The sequence below is a fragment of the Heloderma suspectum genome, chromosome 2, assembly GCF_057233095.1.
Source record: "Heloderma suspectum isolate Gila_16-S chromosome 2, 16-S_ref, whole genome shotgun sequence".
Classification (NCBI taxonomy): Eukaryota; Metazoa; Chordata; class Lepidosauria; order Squamata; family Helodermatidae; genus Heloderma; species Heloderma suspectum.
The window spans coordinates 107,098,597-107,120,434 of NC_139459.1; the positions used below are offsets into that span (position 1 = coordinate 107,098,597).

At 41.1% G+C, this 21,838-nt stretch overlaps 2 protein-coding genes across 20 annotated transcripts in view; one reads left to right on the top strand and one right to left on the bottom strand.

Moving 5' to 3' along the window:
• Nucleotides 1-1,622, top strand: part of LOC146352607 (uncharacterized) — a 131,548-nt gene extending 129,926 nt beyond the window's left edge. For 9 of the 19 annotated variants that reach the window (XR_014787781.1, XR_014787791.1, XR_014787780.1 and 6 more), the window contains one exon: nt 72-1,609. The gene's annotated coding sequence lies outside the window, so the exon portion shown is untranslated. Of the gene's footprint in view, nt 1-71 lie in introns of all 19 variants that reach the window. The other 10 variants (XR_014787790.1, XR_014787779.1, XR_014787785.1 and 7 more) reach the window with 7 other exon arrangements.
• PTPRD (protein tyrosine phosphatase receptor type D) overlaps nt 1,514-21,838 on the bottom strand; it is a 592,319-nt gene continuing 571,994 nt past the window's right edge. The window contains exons 32-35 of the mRNA XM_084834479.1: nt 18,925-19,050; nt 10,456-10,610; nt 6,836-6,971; nt 1,514-4,009 (exon numbers count right to left, since the gene is read on the bottom strand). Coding sequence (XP_084690605.1) covers nt 3,941-4,009; nt 6,836-6,971; nt 10,456-10,610; nt 18,925-19,050 — 486 coding nt within the window. The 3' untranslated portion in view covers nt 1,514-3,940. The remainder of the gene's footprint in view (nt 4,010-6,835; nt 6,972-10,455; nt 10,611-18,924; nt 19,051-21,838) is intronic.

Here is a 21,838-nt window from a genome sequence, read left to right on the forward strand (position 1 = left end):
TACTAATTAGAGGTAATTGTATTTTTCTTTTTAACAAGCCATTTTACAAGGTAATTTTTTTAATTTTTCAGTCTAGGCATCCAAAACGAGAGCAAAGAACACAACTTGTATTATCTTTGTAAAGACACTCCAAGCTTGAATGGCAAAGCCACGCAACAAGATGGATGACGGGACCTGCAGCCTTCTGATATTCTGTTGGGAGTATCAGGGCAGTCAAAAACAAAAAGATTAAAACCGTAAAAGGGGGGGGGGAATAAAAAAGGGGGGGAACCTGCATTTTGTTGTTGCCCTTGCAAATCCCCCCTCTCTTGAACATGTTTGTGTTATTTACATACACACAAGTGGATTTTCATAAGCAGTTTTCTTACAGATGGGTTCAAGTAATACTATTGGGTGTAGAATCAATAGGGCAGTGCATAGTACAAAGGTATAGAAAGTGCAAATCTCCCTAGAGGAACCCCTCCCTTCCCCGAGCCATCCTCACCAATGTCTAACCATGCAAACCATTTTTATTAAAAAAGAGCTAAAATAAAAGTTCTGTACAAATAATTTTTATATATTTTGCGTATTTCTCCATTGTTAACTAATTACAAAATTATACATAACTACACATACATAGGTAAATAATAGCACCGTACTGATTATGCTGATGAGACCAAATTCTGAGCTTGGTATATGGCAGATAATGAGACCAACTAATTAAAAAAAGAGACAGAGAAATCACTGCACAGCAAAGTTACAGAAATGGAATGCACATCAATGATTCGAATAGAGTTCTCTTTAGAGGCAACTCCTGAATAGCCATTTTGACGGGAATATGTGCGGCTAGTATTTTTTGACCTGTGAAGCATTCACTCCTCACTAGTGATTTGTTTAATCACTTTTGTAAATTCTTTTGTAAATCTAATGATTTTTGAAGAAAGGCAGGCCTGGTCTGTTATTTGCTGTCATGAGCCATGGGCCTTCCTAGGACATGTCTCCATGGGTCTTTCCTTTTGAACTCTGCCATGTCCATCCTGAGCTCCCAAGCGACGTGGTCCCTGTTCACAGCCTGTGATGATTACTGTGGGTTTCTACAGAGAGCAAGGACAAAACAAACCCCATGCAAAATGGTGCCTCCTTCTGGAAGGGGGTGTTGTTTCTTGTGCTTCCAGTTTTGTGCTTAAGTTGGAAAGCGGGAACACAGAAAGTTCCTGTGCAGACATGCCTTTCTTCTATGCTTCTAAAATGTAGTGGGGTTGTGTGTTTTTTCAACCGTGGGGGTTGTCAACTGTAGTTTTGGCTGAAAGCATGAGTTCACTATGTAATCTGGCACTTTTTAATATTCTTTTGACAGAAACAAATCAAAAATAAAAGGAAACATATAGTGCACATTCATGTCTGATTCTGATGTAAATTAGAGAATCTCATTCTGAGGTAGCCTTCTATAATACTTTTTAAATTATTATACATATATACGTTTGATTTTTCCCCCATTTTTACGCTTTTTAATGTTTTTTAATATATATATAAAAGTGCTCAAATAGAATGCTTTCTAGTGTTTGGTCTTTTAATATATTTATTTCTGGTAGTGATGGAAAACATGGAAAAAATAAACGCTTAGTCAAGATAAGCTAACCATATCCTTGGTGATCCATATTTTAAACCACACCTAAGAGTTTCATTGATATTTGTGTTCTAACATGGTGCCAGGCTTAAGCCAGACCAATGCAAGAGCAAATGGCTTCCGTTACAGTGTCTCAGACAATGTCTTGTGCTGTCCGTAAGGGAAAACTCTATGACCTATGTCCACTTGCATGACCCAGCTGATCTCAGGAGGCCTCTTAGCCTGAGTAAAGTGAATATGCCTTGGCCTCCAATGAAATACATGTGCATGAGTATGAATCAAGAACATCCTAGCTGCTACTCCTACGACCATTGGGAGAGTTCTTTTATATTTTCACCATGGCAATGCTGCCTTCCCAAAAGCAATGCAATGGTTATGAATGCCAGGTTGGGAGGAAACCACACATTTGTAGTAGTTTTGCCTGTTGCTGGGAGTTCTGGTTGGATAAAGGGCCCCTGACTACTTAAATGCTTTGGATAAACATTTATTGATATTTAACACTTGGGTAATCACCAGGAATGTGTATTGTTTAAAGACCTCTTTGTACATGTGCTGAAAAGATAATGCTTTAATTGTAAAGGGCGGAAAAAGAGTAACAGAGAAAAATGAATTAAACTAATGCAGATACAGATAAAACAAAACTTGAAGAAATGCTATCAAAATAGGCATCAAATATAAGGCACTCTAAATGCAAAAATCAAAATAAAAAACCCAGCATTTCTAACAAATGCTGTATGCCACCAAATATTTCTGATTTAACAGAGCAACACGAGTTTGGCTTTGCCCCATTATACATCATCAATGCAAATGTCCTACCATATACTATAGACAATTATACGAGTGAATACATTTTTAAAACATCTTGACAACTATTATATTACAACATTCTCCCCTCCTAAGGGGATATGCACTGACCTTTCCCACATGCACACTTCCTATATTTAGTATGGTTTGTTATTGCACTAAGGTGTTACAAATACCAAACTTCACTGGAAGCTTTAACATGACAAGTGTGGTTGTGTGTGTAGGTGTGTGTGGATGTGGCTGATATGTGTACACATGATTTCAGTCCTTTATTTTTGGGTAGGACCAAGTTTCAAGTATCACTGATGTGCATTCCTCATTTCCCCTGTAAAATAGAAAACAAAGCAAAACCTCTCAAAAACAAACCTTGAAATGCAAAGAGGTGCAGAAATATTGTATGGACTAAATGTGGCATTTTGAATTCCACCCTCCCTTCCCCAACTGCTTCAATAAATCCAAATCATGGAAGAACTGATATGTGTATATATATATATTTATATTTATGTGCATTTCTGTCTATCTATCTACGCGTATTATTGTAGATGGATAGAGAGACATTCAGAGAGATATACATATATTTATAGATAGAGAAAGGTGTGTGTGTGTTAGTAGCAGCTTTATACTTTGCGCTTCCCTGTTGATTCCAAAAGAAACAAAAACAAAACCTTCCATATGTAGATTAACTGATTTATATTTCATTAAAAAATCAAAATGTAAAAGTAATATCTAAATGAGAATGTGGTCCTGGAGATAAATATAGGGCTGCACAAAAATGTGCAAATTTTCAAAATTATTTAACAATTCTACAGCGAGATATTACAGGTAACAGTTCTACAGCATAAAAAAATCTACAATTCTGGAAACCAAAAAAGAAAAAAAGAACAGTTATGCAACTTTTTTTTTTAATTCACTTCATTGAATGATAAACCTTTGTTTTAAAAAAAAGGAAAAAAGTTTACACAGTTAAAAATGAAGCACAGGTCAGCAGTATCTTTACAATACTAAAAAACTAAATCAAGGACTTTGATTTTAAACATTTGCCCTTTTCCCTCCCACCCTTCAAAGTGTTATTTATGAGCAATATGGTGGGAAGGGGAGATGTTGAAGCAAAGGGTCTATTTTCTTTTAGAGAAGCCAGGTACTGGCCTTTGGACAAACATCTTGCACTGAACTGCAGTACTCCTAAGATTTGCGTTGTTTGCTATCATGCAATCCTTAACAAGATGATGGTTCTTTGCAGGAATTTCTTCTTCCCTTTCATTTCAACCAAAGCTGAATCCTTGAGGTATCTGTTAAATGAAATCCTTCAGATGCCTCACCCAGTCAGGATTCTATTATTTTTCTGGTTCGGTTTATTGAATTGCGAATTGTTGGTCCACCTGGAACAGTTTTTTTCCTTTTAATATTTCCCACTAATTGGTCTTTAGTTAGGAGTTAAGAAGTACTTCTCAAGCACACTGTATGGCTCAGAAGAGGCTCTCTGGATCTTAAAGGGCCTGCAGTTAAAAATCCAGGATGGGTCAGGTTTTTTTACGTTGCATAGTGATCAAAACTGCCCAGGTATTCTAGTGCGGCTCGATAGCAGAACTGATATTGATCCTGGAGGGGACAAAAGAGAGAGAAAGAGAGGTTAAAATTAAGAGAGGTTTGCTATTTTCCAGTTAGAGGGTCAGTGCAGATAGTATTATTGATTTTTATTATAAATTTCAACACATCAGAACAAGACCATGAAAAAAAGAAAGGGAAAATATATATGAGTACATATTTAATTGATGGATATGAAGTGTATATATGAAATATGAGTGTGTGTACACACACACACACGCACACACACAATTATACATAAACGTCAACAAAGGCAGACCAAATATCCAAATAAGTATCCTTTTGAAGGTGGCTTCTATATGCCACCCATTCAAACATTGAAAGCACTGTAAGGTCCTCAATCCATTGCATTATAGGAGGTGAGCGTTTATCCTTCCAATGTTGTAGTATCAGTATTTTTGCTGTCAGTGCAGATCCAACAGTGCTGCCAACTTCTTAATGGTGCTTAAGAGAAGAGGAAGGATGTAGACGCACCTCCTGCTTCTCCCTCTGGTACACCCACATGCCTTGCTCCCTTTACCTTGTCAGCTTTTATCATGGTTTGGTTTAATATCTGCAGATGTGCTAACTAGAGTTCCCATTTTAACCAGGGTTAAATCTTGGATCCTGTAGAAAATTGTGGACCCTTTGCACATGTACCTGAATGAGAATACTTGCAAATCTCTGTAATTCATGTGTATATATAAACAAAAATTTTATATGACACATTTAAAAAGTGTGTGAGCTGCTCTCAAGATGCTTTTTCTGTTTTTGGCCTACGCAATCGAGCCCGCTCCCTCCAAACCCCGTAGCAGCAGCAAACACGGGAAGCAGCAGCAGAGCCACCTGATTTTCACCACTGAGTCATTGAAACCGAGATTAAAAAGCTGTGCCGTCCCATTTGAGAATGTGTATTTCAGCGTGTAGTGCCCATGTGTGGATGCACACTCCCCCCCACCCGAAACTAATGAGACATATTTGCTTAGATATACATCTCTGCAGTATTATTGGTAATGGAAAATAAATGGATTTTACTCTTCAGTTTTGTCACAGTGCGGCTCAGGGAGAAGATATTTTAATGACCTAATTTTATTTTAGGAAATTTGTTTTAAACATTGCTTCTTAACACTATTAGCAAGACAACATATTGGTTTATATTTAAATCTAAGAGCAATCCTATAGCCTGATAAATAGCATCCCAGGCCAGAGGTTGGAGTTTATCGCTCCAACGTCAGAGGAGAGAACTGCCCATGTATCCACCCACACACCTTCCAAGCCCTTCCCAGCCACTATGGAAACCTCCATGGTGGCTCCCTCTCCTGTGTTCAGAATTGCAACCTCAGGAAGGGGCAAACATATTCAAAGACAGTGTCTAAACCTATTAAAAATCTCAGCGAAATTGTAGCCTGTCTGGTGTTTCATGTCTGCTAGAGGCTCAACTCTGGAACCTGTTTTCAGTATTAGGCCTAGAATATGCGTGCAGTTACAACTCTCCCCATGCACTTAACTCCCCATGAATTAAGAAAAATACAGGATATGTGGCACGACTTCCACATAGGATGAGCCTGAGCACCACTTTGAATTAAGCACTGCCCCCACCTCTTTTGCCAGCATACTGGGCAGCAACGGAACACAATCTTTCTTCACAAAGTTCTCCTGATTTCCTCCTATATCCTTTCTAGCAACTCTTCTCAAAAGAAGTGGTGCTGCTAGGCTTGAGGGGGCCCTGGCCAAGATGGCTCCAGGAAGGGGGCCCTGCGCCATGCTGCCATGATGTGCCTTCCCCTGCTTTGCCAAGCAGTCTGCTCCCTGGCCCAACTTTCTCTCCCTCTGCTCTGTTCGCTCTTTGCTCTCCTCCCCAACCACCAGGTGGTGCCAGGATTGTGTTTGTGCATCTTTTTTCATAAATATATGTGCATTGTTAACACTGACGATTTCATTTGGAGTGTGGAGATACACACACACACACACGCACACACACACCACTCCAAATGAAATTGTCAGTGTTAATTATGTCTGTTATGTGAAGTTTGAAAGGAAAAGGGAATTCCTTTCTATAAAATCTAAGACCTTCTTGCTCTTCTGCATTAGTGCTGTCAAATTCCCAGGATTTCCTATCACTCTATGTAGGCTGATAAAAGTCATGGGATGTGACTCTAGGGAACAAAGCATGTATGCAAGGAAAATGCACAGGTGTGTTGTAGTGGCATGTGCTATGCACACAAATTATAATCGCATACCACTATGCAACTTTGCTTCTCATTCCTGGGAAAAAGTCCTGCAGTTTCCCGTACACACACACAGACATACCCCAGCCAACCAAACCTCTGTCTCCTTGCTTAGCCATCCAATCAGTGGGTAACAAGGAGATGCATTAATCAGTCTCTCTCTACCACCCCACCACCACCCCTCCCTGCCTGATGGATGCATCACTGATCATGGCAAGGCTTCACGGCCACAAGCACAATTACATGAAATATAGGGAACAATCTTCTGCTAAGATCTTGAGCTTAATCTAAGCAAGAATGGGAGTGGTTTAAATAATTTTGGAACAGTCGACAAATTATAATGATTAGCAACCCATTTTTGTTGATAGAAGGAAGAGGAAATGTTGGTATACTGTGGCTGCTCAGTATGCTGTTGTCATTGTTGATCTTTTTTTCTTTGTAAAAAAATTTTTTTAAAGAAAAAATAAAGATAGGGAATCATCTGACTGCAACCATTTCGTGTGGTTGCATCACAAGAATGCTAACAAAACCCAATGAAATAATACATAATTTTGATCATTTGTAATTATTCCACTTATTTTTTTAGCCGTGTGTGTGTGTGTGTTTTTCTCACCTCTGTCTGTACCATGGCCGGCCGTTGCGTCCTTAACATTTTGACAGTCTGGAAGATATCTACAACACCTTCGTATCTCATTCTTTCCAAGACAATGCTCAGGGTTATGAACACTCCAGTCCTTCCAACACCCGCACTGTTGTATTAAGAAAAAAGAAGAAGAAAGCGAGTAATTGGCTGACTGCTGAACTGTGGATATAGTATTGCCATATGTGCACATACCTTGGATGTTCCATAAATATTTTTACATGGGAACTGTGACATTTCAAGGTGACTATTTTCTATTGCAAATGGACTACAAAATGAAATGTTAGGTATTCAGGAATGATTTGAAGGGACTTCCCCTTTTGACCAAGCACAGAGTGGTTAATATGAAGTAATGGAAACTAGCAGGACTCTTATCACAAACAATATTAAACATGTCTGCTCCTAATGTAGGTGTTTTATTTTAACGTGAGTACAATTAACATAGCGGTGTATAAGAAAAGGGGACAGATATTTTTCAGTAAAATGACAGTCCACGAAGTATAGCTATTAAAATCTGGAATCATCTGATGAATGTACCTTTCCCTGTTTTTATTAGAAGATGAGTATTATCAATTGCTAAACACAAATTTGTGTCACAGGGAAACAGTCTTTCCAAGTTGTCAGACTGAGTATGTGGCCTGCTCTGTACTAAAAAATGGTAGAAGTGGCTAATGTTACAATCTGAACATGCATTATAGAGTTTTATGTGACAACATCATAGAGAAGCTGGAAATTAAAATAGTGATTTAGTATTATCTTCTTGAAACTGCATGGCAGACTTTGCTCACTTGCCAATAAGCTTGAAACTGAAGAAAAGGAAGGCCGAACTTTGTTGGTCCTTGTCTCAACCTTGTCCATTTCAGTAGCTAAAGTAAGATTGCCTTTACCAACTCCGTAGCTACTGAAATTATAGGGATAATGCTAGGAAGAGATGCTGGCTTCTCCTTTTACTTAGTTTATCTTGTTAACGTAAGAAAGAATTTGTTATACAATAACATCTGGAATGGTTTTACCGCAGAAGAGGGTTTGTTTATTACAATGAATTTTCTCCACTATGGAAAAAGGCTTGAAAACTGCAACACTTTCAGATATGTTGAGTTGTTTTAAGACAACTGCATATGAAATTTTAAACCATAAAAGATAATGAAATTAATCCACTGTGTGGTTTTCTGTAGACTGCAGGACATAATAGACAGATAGCAATGAACAGTGAATAATACAGGGGTTCTCCAAAGTTTCAAATCCTAATTTATCATGTAATGCTTGCAGAAAAATCCATAGTTTGCTTCCACCAGGTAAGCAAATTCAATCAGTGTGACATATTTTCAAATAAAGACAGGAAAGGAGATTTAATCAGTCTCAAGACAAGGGTGAGCTGAATTAATATATCAGTTAAAAATTATGCTGTAATAGGCTAGCTAACCCACGACTGGTGCTAGTCATCTGCATACATTAATAAGGCCGGTCTCCACTTGCCTTCCTCTCATCTATCCCTAAAAATATACAAGCCAAATCCATTCATCTAGCTTGATGGATGGTGAAAGTGTTGTGATTCAGTTGATTTCAGCAGCATAGTGTGGGTGTGTGTGTGCACCTATCTATACGTGAGACTGGGAAATAGATAACTTTTTCCAATAGAGGAAGCACTAGGCACTGAGCAGCAGTTACAAGATTGGTATCTGGCAACAGATGCTTGCACGAGCATGTTAGAGACAGTGACAAGTCCAGATTCACAACAAGTTGAAATCTGGAAATCCAAGGCGTGCTCCAGCCTTCCCCAACCTGGTGCCCTCAGGATGTGTCGAACTGCAACACCCCTGATTCCCAGCCAGCATTATCTTTCTAAGGGAGCTCAAATTCTGAGCGGAGTACCGCTATACCATTGCCTAAAATTTAGCAAAGCTGGTTGTAAAGTGAGGGGGCAAAAAGAGAGGGAGGAGTTCGTTGCATACCTCTTCCTGTCTACTCCTTGTGAGCCTGCCCTAAAATTCTCTCTTCTATTCCTGTCACTGCAAACTTATGCTGCTATGGCTCCAAGTTTCCCCGATATGGTTCCTCATAGTGCTGGGCACTCTGAGGTGGTGTCTGTCACTCTCTGACACAGCCAGGATGCGTTGGACTGGAGCATGTGTGCATTGCACCGCATTCTAGCTTGATGAAACAACTTCCCTTGGGTGTCACTGAACTCTGGTTCATATTCTTATGGCAAAAGGTAAGGTGTAAACAATCTGGTTGCATAAAGCCTCCCATTCGTTCTGCAAGCCCTCTTGGGATAGCTGATCAAACATACAGTCATTTCCGACCAAGTTCTTCCACTGGATTTTACATGGCTTATTATGTTTTTGCCTTCCGCTTCTTTTCCAGTGGGGGCTGGGCTCTGCCTATAGGGAAGTTCCCAACAGATGCAGGAACTGGGAGAACTGGGTTTTCATTATATAAAACACACATTTCCATGCATTAAGCTGAGCACAATTTTGTGAAATTAATTAATAATGGGATTTAGAAAGCAACTGACTGACAAAGAGAAAATGGAAGATATTTTTAGCTGTTTGCTAGGTACTTGAATATGCTAAAACTGTCCCACAGCAAATCAAAATAAAAATAAAAAATATAAGCAATGTCCATTACCCAGACATTGGAAGATCAACTCTCTAAATGTGATAGAATCATAGACTTGGAAAAGACTCTGGAAGTCATCTAGTTCAACCTCGTGCTCAATGGCAGATCTGCCAAGGAGGAAGCAGCTATAGCATCCCTGACAGTTGGCTCCCCAAACTTTCCTTAAATGCCCCCAGTGAAGAACTCACCACCTCTCCAGAAGTCTGTTCCACTGCCAAATAGCTACCACTGTTAGGAAGTTTCTCCTAACGTTTGGCCAAAATCCGCTTCCCTGCCATTTCTACCCATTCATTCTAGTCCTGCCTCAGGAACAGAGAACAACTCCCTTTTCTGAATGACAGCCTTATCAGAGAATGGAAGACTACTATAATATCTCCCCTTCTCCAGGCTAAACATATCCAGCTCTTTCAACCATTTCCAGATCTCTCACTATCCTGGTGCTGGGTTCTATGAAGCCTGGCATTTTGTTTAAAGGGTTCTTAATCAGTGTGACAGGGTCTATGTGCACAGTTTTTGCATTCTAGCAACTTATGGTGTGGAAGGAAGCACATGTTGCATGCACAGGGTCTGGCACATGGATCCAGAAAGTGGGCTGCATTGAACCCAACATCATGTTTAAATTTGTCATTAGTAATCCTAACTGTGAAGGGAGGGTCAGTATTACTATAATCCCCATATCCTAGATGGGAGATGGAGTCTGACAAAATAATAATGGCTTGCATAAGCACTTTGTCAGGTCATTGCTGATGTGAGAAGTGAATCAAGGACTCCTGGATTACAGCAGCACATCTAGCCAACAGACCACTCTCACTCTCAGTTTTTCCCTCTCTTTCACTACTCTACCTTTCTGTCAAATAATTCCCCCATATCTCTACTTTAGCATCCAATAGTTACCCTTATTCACTGCTGTCATTTCAAACAGGCTTTTAATCAAGGACAAACAAATCAGTGACACATGAGTTTCTTTCACTTACCTACAATGAACTGAGATTGGCCCATCTTGTCCAAACTGCTCTTTTGTTTTATGAACTTGGCCTATGAAGTCAATAAACCCTTCTCCCGACTTTGGCACTCCTTGTTCTGGCCAGTCTGTGAACTGGAACTGTCTCACTGTTCGGGACTGGCCATCCTTTAATGAAAGATTCACATAGAGGATATGAAATTCAGTAAGGCAGAAAACAAGATTATTACTTCTTTTTTGGTGGGGGGGAACGACACGGCGGGGCAGAGAGGTGAATTAGCTGCAATGACCAAAAATAGCTAAGGTAGCATTTACTAAAATTTTCTAACTACAATGCAGATGAAACTTGTGTTTCCCTCTTGTTTTGCAGTTAGCAAAACCACATTGACATAAGAGTGCAATTTCATTAACCGCAGTGATACTCAAATTACTCCCTGCATTGGAGAGGATGTTGTCTGACATTTAGATCCTGGAAAAACAGAGTCTAAGGACAAGGAAATTGTGAGCTAGTTAATGGGACTTCTTCTTGTGTGTGCTAGTTTAATGTTTGTGGAAGACATTGGCCTGGCTGCAGTGCAATAAAATCCAAATCCTCTTTATAGCCCCTAAACGTTTCTGGCCTGGCCAGTGGCTATTTCAAGGTCCTCCTTGGTGCCTTTTCAAAGGAGCCCCTCTGTTTGCTTAGAGAAGCCATTTCTATGGCTGCGTCAGCTGCAACGGGCTTTTTCCAGTCTGGATTGTGCTCATTCAGGGATTCCAGTTCCTGTCAGGTGGCCTGTCTGTGTAGCAGCTGCCCCTCTGCTGCATCTGCATACCAAATGGAAATGACAGTGGAGCCAGCCTAAAGCACCAGAGCTTGCACATCTCAAAATGCATGTACAAGGTTGCACAATGCGCTGTATTGCATCTTCTTATTCAGAAACTGCTGAGATACTTCCAGTTCATTGCTGTAGTAACAAACCAAGAAGTGAAGAATCTCCTTTGCAGACATATGGTAGGAATAAGGAAGCTCGTATTATTCAAGCCACCCATGTGAATAAGCCCGGAACATTTACTAACATACAAAATTTATATAAGCCTAGATACCCACACATACCTATGCTAATCATTTGAAGCATATTTACGGCTTAAGGGGGGGGGGGAACCACTACCACTCTCTGCTTCCAGTTTACAAAAATGTTACTGTCTGGTTGCCTGGAGGCAATTTATACTCACCACAGGTGAGTAGCTCTTTATGAGCCTTACCTTTCTGACTGAAACTGTAAACCAAGAGTGCAGTTCATAATGGTGCTGCTCCTGGCTGTCTGATTAGAACTACCTTTACATTTCCCACTTTCTACCTGCAACAGTTTGCAATACCTGCAGTGGGATTGCAATAGCTTTTAGTGTCTATCAGATCAATTCAGTGATCCAGAAAAAGAAGCTCAAGCTCCTATTACATATCAAAATGAAGACATCCAGTCTGTTATGATTTCTGAAATCATCATGAGAAAAGCAGTGGTTGTTGCAACTGCAACAAGAGAATTGATAGCCAATAGCATAAAACCACTGCAAGCCTCAGTGCAAGATTTACATTGTGTTCCGTGCCTTGCTTGACTTAAGTATGTGCAGAATGCAATGCAACACACAACCAAGGCTGTGCTTGCTCATTTTCATCCATTGTCAATCGGCGTAAATGGTGACATTTAACAGAAGTGACACAAACTGAGCTATTGCTCTTAACCTTCATGCCTTCTAGATACCTCGTACTGTCTGAATGCATCCACTTTCTTGCCATGGTAGGAGAAACAGCAGATGCCATGTCACCATGCCTGTAAGCGATAACTGAGGCAGTGTACAGCAGAGGAGGAGGGGGAAAGCTGTTGCCAGATGCCAATATCTTAAAATGGCATGTTTTGCAGAATGAAACCAATGAATAACCTCAATGATTATGGGAATTCCAATAAAACAGCTTGGAAGCTGGAGGCAAGAAAAAGTAATTATTCCCCCACAAAAGCATTCAGTTACGATTGCCTTGACATGGAGGTGAATATAAGTTGCTTAAAATAGCAAGCAAAAATAAAAATGATAACTTGGTTCATGCTATTCCACTGCTATATCTGTATTATCTTTCAAATTTTGCAGGTACATCATTCAGCAATGATGTCCCCAAGGGAAGGGGGTGTTTACAATCTGTGCAATCAGTAAAGCCCAATGAAAAATTATACGCTTGGTTTAACCTGATGCAGACCTACAACTCATCTTGATCACCTCAAATATTTTAAATAGCAGTGACTTCTATTTTGGCTGATTACAGCATTTTGTGGCTAAGTACTACGGTCATGTGTATAATTGTGAAAAGACAGCGGAGCCATTATTCTGTTTGTAGCAGTCTACTGAGAAGTTCTTGAACTGAAGAGCATTTTTGCCTTATTAAAAGTGCCTTTTGCTGAAATGGTACCAATTTACTTGAGACTGACATACAACACAGATTGTAAAACTTACCATGCCAGCAAGTTATTGCCACTGAAACTAAGAACCACAGTTTTATTCTAGCATTGTACAGGCACTGAAAGCAACTACGCCAGCAAAAATGTTTAGGGTTGCAGTGTGCTAATTTTTGTCAGCTGATCAAATAGATCAATGACTTCTATTTCTGCCTGAGGAATTTTAGGTTAATAACTTAGCACCTACCATCTTTTGAGAAATTTTAGCACCACATGCCATGAAAGGCCAGAATAAGAGTCTATAAAATGCATTTCTATCCTGCTTTAATAACGTACATGTTCTTTAAGGCTGACACCATAAAAACTGTGTGATGGCAGTAAACTAGCACAAAAGCTGTCTGGAAATCAACTCTGTTCTCACACTGCTGGTATGACGAACTGTCTGTCCTGTAATTTAATGAGATGCTAACTTATGGCAGTTACCAAAGGAATGCCAAGATTATATTAACAAATTTGGATCAGATCCTCAGCAGCAGCTACAAAAGGGTTTAGCTCCACCTGACCCCTTTAGATACAAAGACATGTCAGCATTAGACAGGCAAAACAACACAGTATTACTATTTTCACTGTGTGCACACACCTTTTGGCAGCTGTGCTGGGCAAAGCAGTTAACTGATTCCATTCTCTACCTAGCCCTATGAACTGGATGACCATCTGGGTTTCTATCTTGCCTGTCTCAGTGGATAAAATCAAATGCCCTTTGAAGACGTTATGCACAGTACAGCAAGTGCTTTTGACAGACATCACTCCTAGGGGAGCGCAGCGTGCGAATGACCCAACTTGTTGACCCTGACAGATCACAGGGGACGTACGAGGGAAGCCACTATGTGGCGAATCTATACTTCCCGCTGTAATGCACACTGCAATACAGGGATAATGTGAAGCTCCGCATTATATGGAGCTACTTTCACCAACAAAGGTATTCTATTCTTCTGTTATCGTCTCTGGAGGATAAACTGACCAATTTGGCTACATGAGACTGCCGTTGCTATTTTTAATATGTATGCAAATGAGAAGAAGTAACAACCACAAGAAGGCTGCACTATTTCTCTTTTCTATATGTTGGGAAATGGGAATTGTGATCAGTGGAGGCTGGTGGCTCCGATTTCGGTGGGGCTGTGAATCCATTCTGGGTTTCAGTCAGAACCAGCTAGAACTTTAAAGAAGCTTGCCAAGGTGCTAGCAAGGTGACTGAAACCTAGAATGGATTCACTGCCACAATGAAATCAGAGCCACCAGCCTCCTCTGATCACTGATTGTGATACTGTAGGTCTGTTTATTAGACAGATTGATGGAGGATACAGCTATCAGTGGACACTGGTCATGATGGCTATATATTACTTCCAGTATCAGAGGCTATATGCTTCTCAGTACTATTTGTGGGGGAGCTGGAACAAATGTCTTGCTTGTGGGCTTCCCACAGGCATGTGGTTGGCCACTGTGGGACTGGACTAGATGGCCCTTTGTTCTGATCTAGCATGGCTCTTCCTGGCTTTGTCAGAAAGAAAAAGCACAGACTATGGTGCTGTGTGCAGAATTCAACACTGCAACAAATCTCTGCTTTCTGAGCTTTGTTAAAAAAAGGCAAGTTTGTAGCCCTTATGACTGCAAAGATAGGAGTGAAACTGGTTGGACAATGTTTGCTAGAAAAAATCTGCAGACCCAGAATGGGACACAAGAAACTTTCCAGCGGTTGGGCCAAGGATTCAACTTCTTATTCTTCACCCTGACTTGCAGAAGCAGAAGAAATTATGCAACAATGCTTAATTTAAATAATTTATGGAAATTAAAGAATTCAACTTTCCTTAAATTTGAGTTACTTACTTTGGCATAGAATTGTTAGCAACTAGCAGCTAAAATTTAGGAATGATATTAATCAGAACCTAGTAAAATGTCCATCATCATGTAGAATGAATGGGTGAGGTGTGCATAGTGAAGGCCCCGATGGGGGTGCAACACTCTGAACAGAGACACACATGGCAACCCTAGAGGATCCCTGTCAGTGTGGCCTGGGAAACCCAGGGTCAGGATTCGAGGGCAAACATTGCCCTCAGTGTCCCTGACTGCAGCACTTTACATTTCCCCACAGGAGAAAATGGCAAGTAAGTACTCCTTGGAAGAAGTAAAGGCTTGCATTGAGGGAGGGCTAAATCAAGACAAGCCAGCTTCTGTCTGCAAAGCCACATCCTTGGCTCTGTTTTGGGGTTATGCTGAGACCTGCCATCTCTGTCGATACAGATAAACTCTCCATGCAAATCACACACTGATTGATTGATTGATTGACTGTAAATGGCTGTGTCTTTGATACTTAAGACTTGTGACATGTGACAGGAAATCTGTACAACTTGATTTATTTTCTGATCAGAGGGTGTACACAAAAGTTAATATTCTTCTGTCAATGGGCAAGAGCAATCGTACTGGGATTACCTTTGCTGAGCCTAATTTTATACTCTGACTGTTTCAAGGGCTTCAATCAGTGTCAAATTGAGGCTTCACACAGCCTTCTGAACTTGCACTGAAAGCCAGCACAGGTGAATTTATTGTGAATAGTTTTCTAAGACTTCGTTGTCAATGGTGCACACAATGTTGTTAACAACAACAACAATCCAAATTCATGTAGCACAACCCTCCTCAACCTGGGGCCCTTCAGATATGCTGGAAGACAAACCCCAGCATCCCCCAGCCATCAGCTAGGTGAGGGATGCTAGGAGTTGTAGTCCAAAACATCTGGAAGGCCCCAGGCTGGGGAAGGCTGATGTAGCAGCTGTCAGATGTTCAAAATGCTTCACATATGTTATCCCAGTAATTGAAAACATCTTACTACTTGATGCTGACATCGTGGTGCCTGGCATTGCAACACCCTCTAGTACTAGAGCCTTAATAGCAGAAGAATGAAAGTACAGCACAGTATAACCGAATGGTGACTAATGTCACTGCAACAGCCACCAAGACATTTAACTGCCAGTTCCAAATGCATGTACCTAGAGGTGAGTCCCACTGATTTCATGTAGTTGTAATTCCAAAGAAATTTGGATGTAAACCTTAAAAACAGAAATATTTTATGTGACTTGTGGTACTTCGGGTGGAGTCTGCATCCACACTACTGGCACACTCTTGCCGACGTTAAGTGCTTTGAAGCTGTATTAAGAGAACTGAGCAGGTGCTTAAGGCTGCAAGCCTATAAACACTTGCCTGGGTCTAGGTCCCACTGAACTCAATGGGGCTTCCTTCTGAGTAGACATGTATAAGATTGCACTGTCAGTCTCTCCTGTTGAAAACAATGAACCTAGAAGTGCTTAAGCCTGGCTAGAATAAGCACTCTGCCTGCTTTTAAGATTTTGCCCAGCCAAAACCTGGTTTCCTATTCTTCGACTGGTGGCTTGGCAGCTCTCCCGCATGGCTGCCTCCTCTCTGCCTCAACAGCATCTCTAATCAGAGCCAGCTTTAAAGCAGCAGCAGAAGCAGGAATCCCTTTGAGCTGCGCAAAGGCTAGCGTCACAGGATTCTGAGCTGCAGTTTTTAATGGGCAGTCATTTTGTCCCTTGTAAGCACAACACTCTGCTAAGTTTCTTTAATCAACGTTACTGCTACAGGGCTTCCAAAAATGGGGAAGGGCACGGGGGTTATCCTGCCACCAAGTGCGAAGTGCTACAAATCACAGCTTGAAAATGGCTAGCGCGGAGTCTATAAAAATGTTTATATGATGTTAATCTTATATCAGCGCCGAACCTCCGACTCAGCCATTCAGATAAGAAACGCAAAATGAAAATTAGCCAGTCAGGGTCATGGCCATGTCGCTCTTCTCTGCAGACAGATGAGAATGCTGAGGAATAAGCTATGCCAAGAATCAAATTATGATGTGTACAGCTTGTCAAGCTTCCCTTAAGAATGCGATTTGCTCTGCAGTTTTAAAATCACACCACATTAACCTTCAAGCTCACATGACCTAAAGGGCTGTTGCAGAACAACAACATATTTACAGCCTTAAGTGATAAAGATTCCTAAAAAGGTATTGGGAGACAGACATGGCAGGGGAAAAGGTGAATAGTAGCTCGCTCTTCTAATCGGTTAAATTCTTTTCGGACCAGCATTGTGACATTTTTACACAAAGTTGTGTTGATTAAATATTGAGTCTGAATGTGAACCATCTATTTTCCTAAAAGACATTATATATTTGAATACTTTTGGAAAATGCTGAGGAGCAAGAGCTCGGTGGTATTTTGCACCACTGGCCATGGGATCCTATCCAAATTGTCTGGCCTAGATTCGGAGGCACACACTTACAGTGGTTCCAGTCCTCCCTCAATGGATGTCACCAGAAGACAGTGTGGGGCAATTTTTGTTCTGCCCCATGCCTTTGGCTCTATTTTACTCTCCATGCTCTAAAATACGTATATAAAGCTGCTGGAACAAGTCATCCAAAGGTATGGGCTAGGATATCATCAGTATGCTGATGACATGCAGTTCTACCTGTCTTTTCCACCTAAGCTTCCAAGGGAAGCAGTGCAACTCTTGAACAAGTGTCTGGATGTGGTACTGGGATGGATGAGGGAGAACAAGTTAAATCTTAACCTGGGATCGATGGAGATTCTGTGGGTTGCAAAGTTGGTAGGTCTGGTTAGTGGTGTGAAACCAGTCCTGGATGGGGTTGGACTCCCTTACAATGTACTTTATGTGGGGCTGCCTTTGAAGATGGTCTGGAAGCTGCAGCTGGCACAAAATGCAGCTGCTTGGATTCTGGTCGGTATGAGGAACTCTGAAACCATATGGGCCCAATTCAAAATGCTGTTCTTAACCTCTAAGCCCTAAATGGTTTGGAACCAGCTTATTTGAAGAATTGCCTTTACCCATGCAATTCTCTATGCACATTGACATCTTCCTCAAGGGGCCTTTTTGAGGATCTGCTAGTAAGATTGGTTAGGCTGAAGCACACAAGATAAAGGGACTTCTTAGCGGTGGCCCCCAAACCGTTCTTCTTTTCTTATTGACTTGTGCCTTGCCCCTTCTATACAGTTGTTCAGGCAAGGCTTGAAGACCTTCCTCTTCTTTGTTGCCCTAACTGACATTGTGATGATCTTATGTGTACTACAGCAGCTTTTCAATGTATTCTGTATACTTGCTGATGCAGCAATTATATTATTGCCTTTGCTCTTACTTGTATGTTGCTTGGTGAGGGTGTAGCTCTAAAAAGTGAAGGAAAAAGCCTTGGGCAGAACATTTGTATGGGAGAGGGAGAAACCAAGGCAGAGGAACTGCCTTTTCTAATACCCTGTTGGCTCATGCCAGCAGAGCAAAAGATGTGGGAGCTTTTTCCCCTCTTTATTTGGCCATTGTCAGCCATTTTCTTTCTTCTTTACTCTTCCCTCCCATGGGCCTGATCCAAGGCCAGCACAGATCTTCCCCCGTTTTTTGGGCTGTGTGTGTGTGTTGGGGGCACAGTAGGAGCTTTGGATATTGGATCCACAGCTTCTCTTGACATGCTCAGGGAATGCCCCCAGAATACCTCCTTTTTCTTCTCTTCGATGTTGTAGTACCAATGATGGAGAAGCACTGGCTATGGGCATTTCTTCAGCTTCACAGAGGAAGCTTTGGAGGTCAGGTCTACCTCTTCAAGGGTGGGCTGTTCTCTCTCTGATCTCAGAGTGGGAGATCCATAACATCCTATGACCCCTAGAATGCCCTTCCAGGGGCCATAGGATTGCAACTTATAAATAAATAAGCAAGCAGTTTGTTGTGATCTATTGTTGGGTTTGCAGACACCTTATGGGGGAAGTCACAAGTGGATAATGTTGATGGAAAAACACAACATTCCACAGGGCGGGGGCAGGGAAGAGGAGGAGGAGGGCTGAAACCCACAGGTAGGTCTCAGACCAAGGCACAGTTCAGTTGTGGGTACCTTGGGAAACCAAGCTTGGAAATATGGCTAGTAAAAAAGCAAAGCAAAGATGTACTACTTCAAAGCACAAGGCAATCAGAACATGCTCTGTTCAACTTACCCTGGCATCTGTGACCTTGAATTCTCTTAGGATGTACTGTGGCATGTTGTACTCTGCCATGGGATCCACTACAAAGTACTGATACCTGGCTGAGCGCTCTGCTGGCCAATACTGGTGGCATTTTTCCTGTAAAGGAGAAAATATCCAAGGTCTTGTTTGTTTAGTTTTCTATCCCATTCTATCTTCCAGGGAAGTTCAGTGCTCTCCGATATATCTTTATCTTCAAACCCTCCCCTTGGAAAAGGTGAAACTAAGACATAGGCTATGCATTTTAAGACCTTGTCTTCTACATTACATCACAAGAATGTAAGATCAGAAGAGCAGCCCTACTAGATCAGACCAACTGTTTATCTTGTCTAACATCCCATTTCCTACATTGCCCAGTCAGATATCTTTGGGAAGCTGGCCAGGGAGGCAAGAGCCTTCTCCCCCTGTTGCTCCCCAGCAGGACGTACTCAGTGGCACACTGCCTTGGAGCATGGAAATTCCTTACAGCCATCAAAGGCCCCTTCTGACCATGGCTTGTGTAGCACTGGCCTTACACAAGCACACCATTCGAACATGTTAAGCCAGGGTGCTGGAGGAACTTTACTTGGGTGTGTGAACTGGATCACTGTGACCAGAAATGATTTCCCTAACCTTACAGTATTTTTTAGCAGTTATGAGGACTAGAAACTCATTATTTCTGCAAAATGCAGATGACTTCATGATTCTTCCATGTGCCCTAGCTGGATAAGACTCTTAATTGCTTGGAGAGCTCATGGAATTATATATTATTTAGCAAAATAGTCATATACACATTTTATTAGCATGTAACTCTCCTTTTATTGCTAATGGGTTCATTCCTCTGGTAAAATTCTGAGGAAACATAGTATAGTTTAAGGCTATAAGCGAACTGCCAGAATGGTAAGGGATAGCAGAATAAGTATCAAGGAAATTTGGGGAAATAAAGAAGGCATGACTTAAAATTTTAGCCAGTTTTGTGATAATCTAATTTTATTATCCAGCAATATTAATATATAATAGTATGTTTTCTTTCAGAATCATAAAGCTAAATAATACACATAGCTTTTCAAATAACAAATCAACACAGCTCTGTGGTTAAGTAGCTTAGCATCTTTTTTCACATAACTATTGCACAGTGGATAAAAGCGCCACTCTTTTGTATTTTAAGTTCTTAAAATCAAATTTAGGCAAGGGGCCCTTCTGAATTTTGAACAGTATTCAAGTGTTGACACTGATACCCAAGAGAGACGACACTCAGTTTGAATATTATCTCCACCAAGATCTCTTTTTAAAACAGTTCAGTAGGTTGAGCATCGCTTGTGAAATGGGACTTGTCCATTCCCCTGCACCCCAAATCTCTCCAGAGATACCCCAACTCTTTGGACCACATTTGTGGAGTGCATGGGGCACTGCAGGGGAAGGGGAAATCCACTCTGCCTGTGGTTTGCCTTCTGTTGGTGGAACAGCACCTTTGGATCCCACCCAGTATGGCCCAGCCAGTTACAGAATAGTGAATCTTTTATCGAGGTACGTATGCAGCTTAAATAATGACACGGATATTGTAGAAATTTACAGTTGCAGTTGCAAAGTGATGTGAATTCTAGGCTAGCTTTCCTATACTCACAGCTGAAATAGTTTCCCTTCTAGCATCATTTGATCCACTTACTTGAGGACTTGGAGAACTATTATCCAAATTGGCATTATGACTTGTCCATTTTGGTGCAGCCAAAGTGCTCTCTAGAAAGAGCCAGTTACTGTGACATGGTACCAATGACTCATGTTTCAGCCTGTTGTTGAGCTTCCCAAGCAAGTGGCAATTTGTTCATTGCTTTGATTCTTTGGGCAGAAGAGAATCCACCTGGCCTTGTCACAGATCAGAGAGGTGTTGTTGTACATGAATATAGACAATCTATCTTTTGGAAGTGGTGGGACTCTTAAGTGGAGGTATGCAAAGTGGTGATGGGGCAGGTGCACACATTTCAGATGACCTTTTGCCCATCTCCAAAGATCTAATGCTGTAACCAAAAACCGCGTGGAACTCTGGCAAGGCTTTTGAACTTGGGTCTCCAAGGCTGGTATATATACTAGCGATGTGGCAAAAGCAGAAAATGCCACCCATTCCAACGGCTACTCAGCAGTTGATCAGTCAGGTCGTGGTCTGCGCCAAAATGAATGGCAGCCACATCTGTGTCTATGGTAGTACTTCTCAAACATTTTGAAGTAGAACCTACCGGTAAACTTATACCTATTTCAAAACCTATTTCCCTTCCCTGTACAACAGAAAATGCAAGAATATCACATCAGTAGTTAGCATTGAACAAATTTACATATTATCTTTCATTTTCTAATGTTGATTTAGGTGTGTATAAACAGGCAGTATGTATTTGAATAGAATCTAAGGATGACAGAGAGAGAGAGAGAGAGAGGGAGGAAAGAAGGAAGGGAGGGAGTAAGTCTGTCTCCTACAGGGGCCACCCAATAGTAATGTGTGCTGTCAGTGAAAGAAAAGAGAGCAAATGGAAATGAAACCCAATCATTGTGTGACCCACCCAGGAATATGTTGGGGGCCTACATTTTAAGAAGCACTAATCTGTAGTATGAATCCAGAAAGTTCTACCAAAAGCCTGATGCACACAAACCACCATCTATTAGCTTCCAATTAGATACTGGGACTTTTGAACCCATTGATACTACAGACTCCCCTTTTGTGTTGTATATAGTTCTGCCTGATTTGCATGGGGCAGCTACAACCTCAGGAAAGCTCTTCCTTGTTCAACAAGTTATGAAAAAGTCCATTCATCTGTCTGGTATTTATGTTTGACCTGACACTTTTTTGTGCACACCTTTCCTCTTTTTTCTTCTGGGTGGGACTCTTTCGAAGTATCCCAACACAATGACTGGGTTCAGA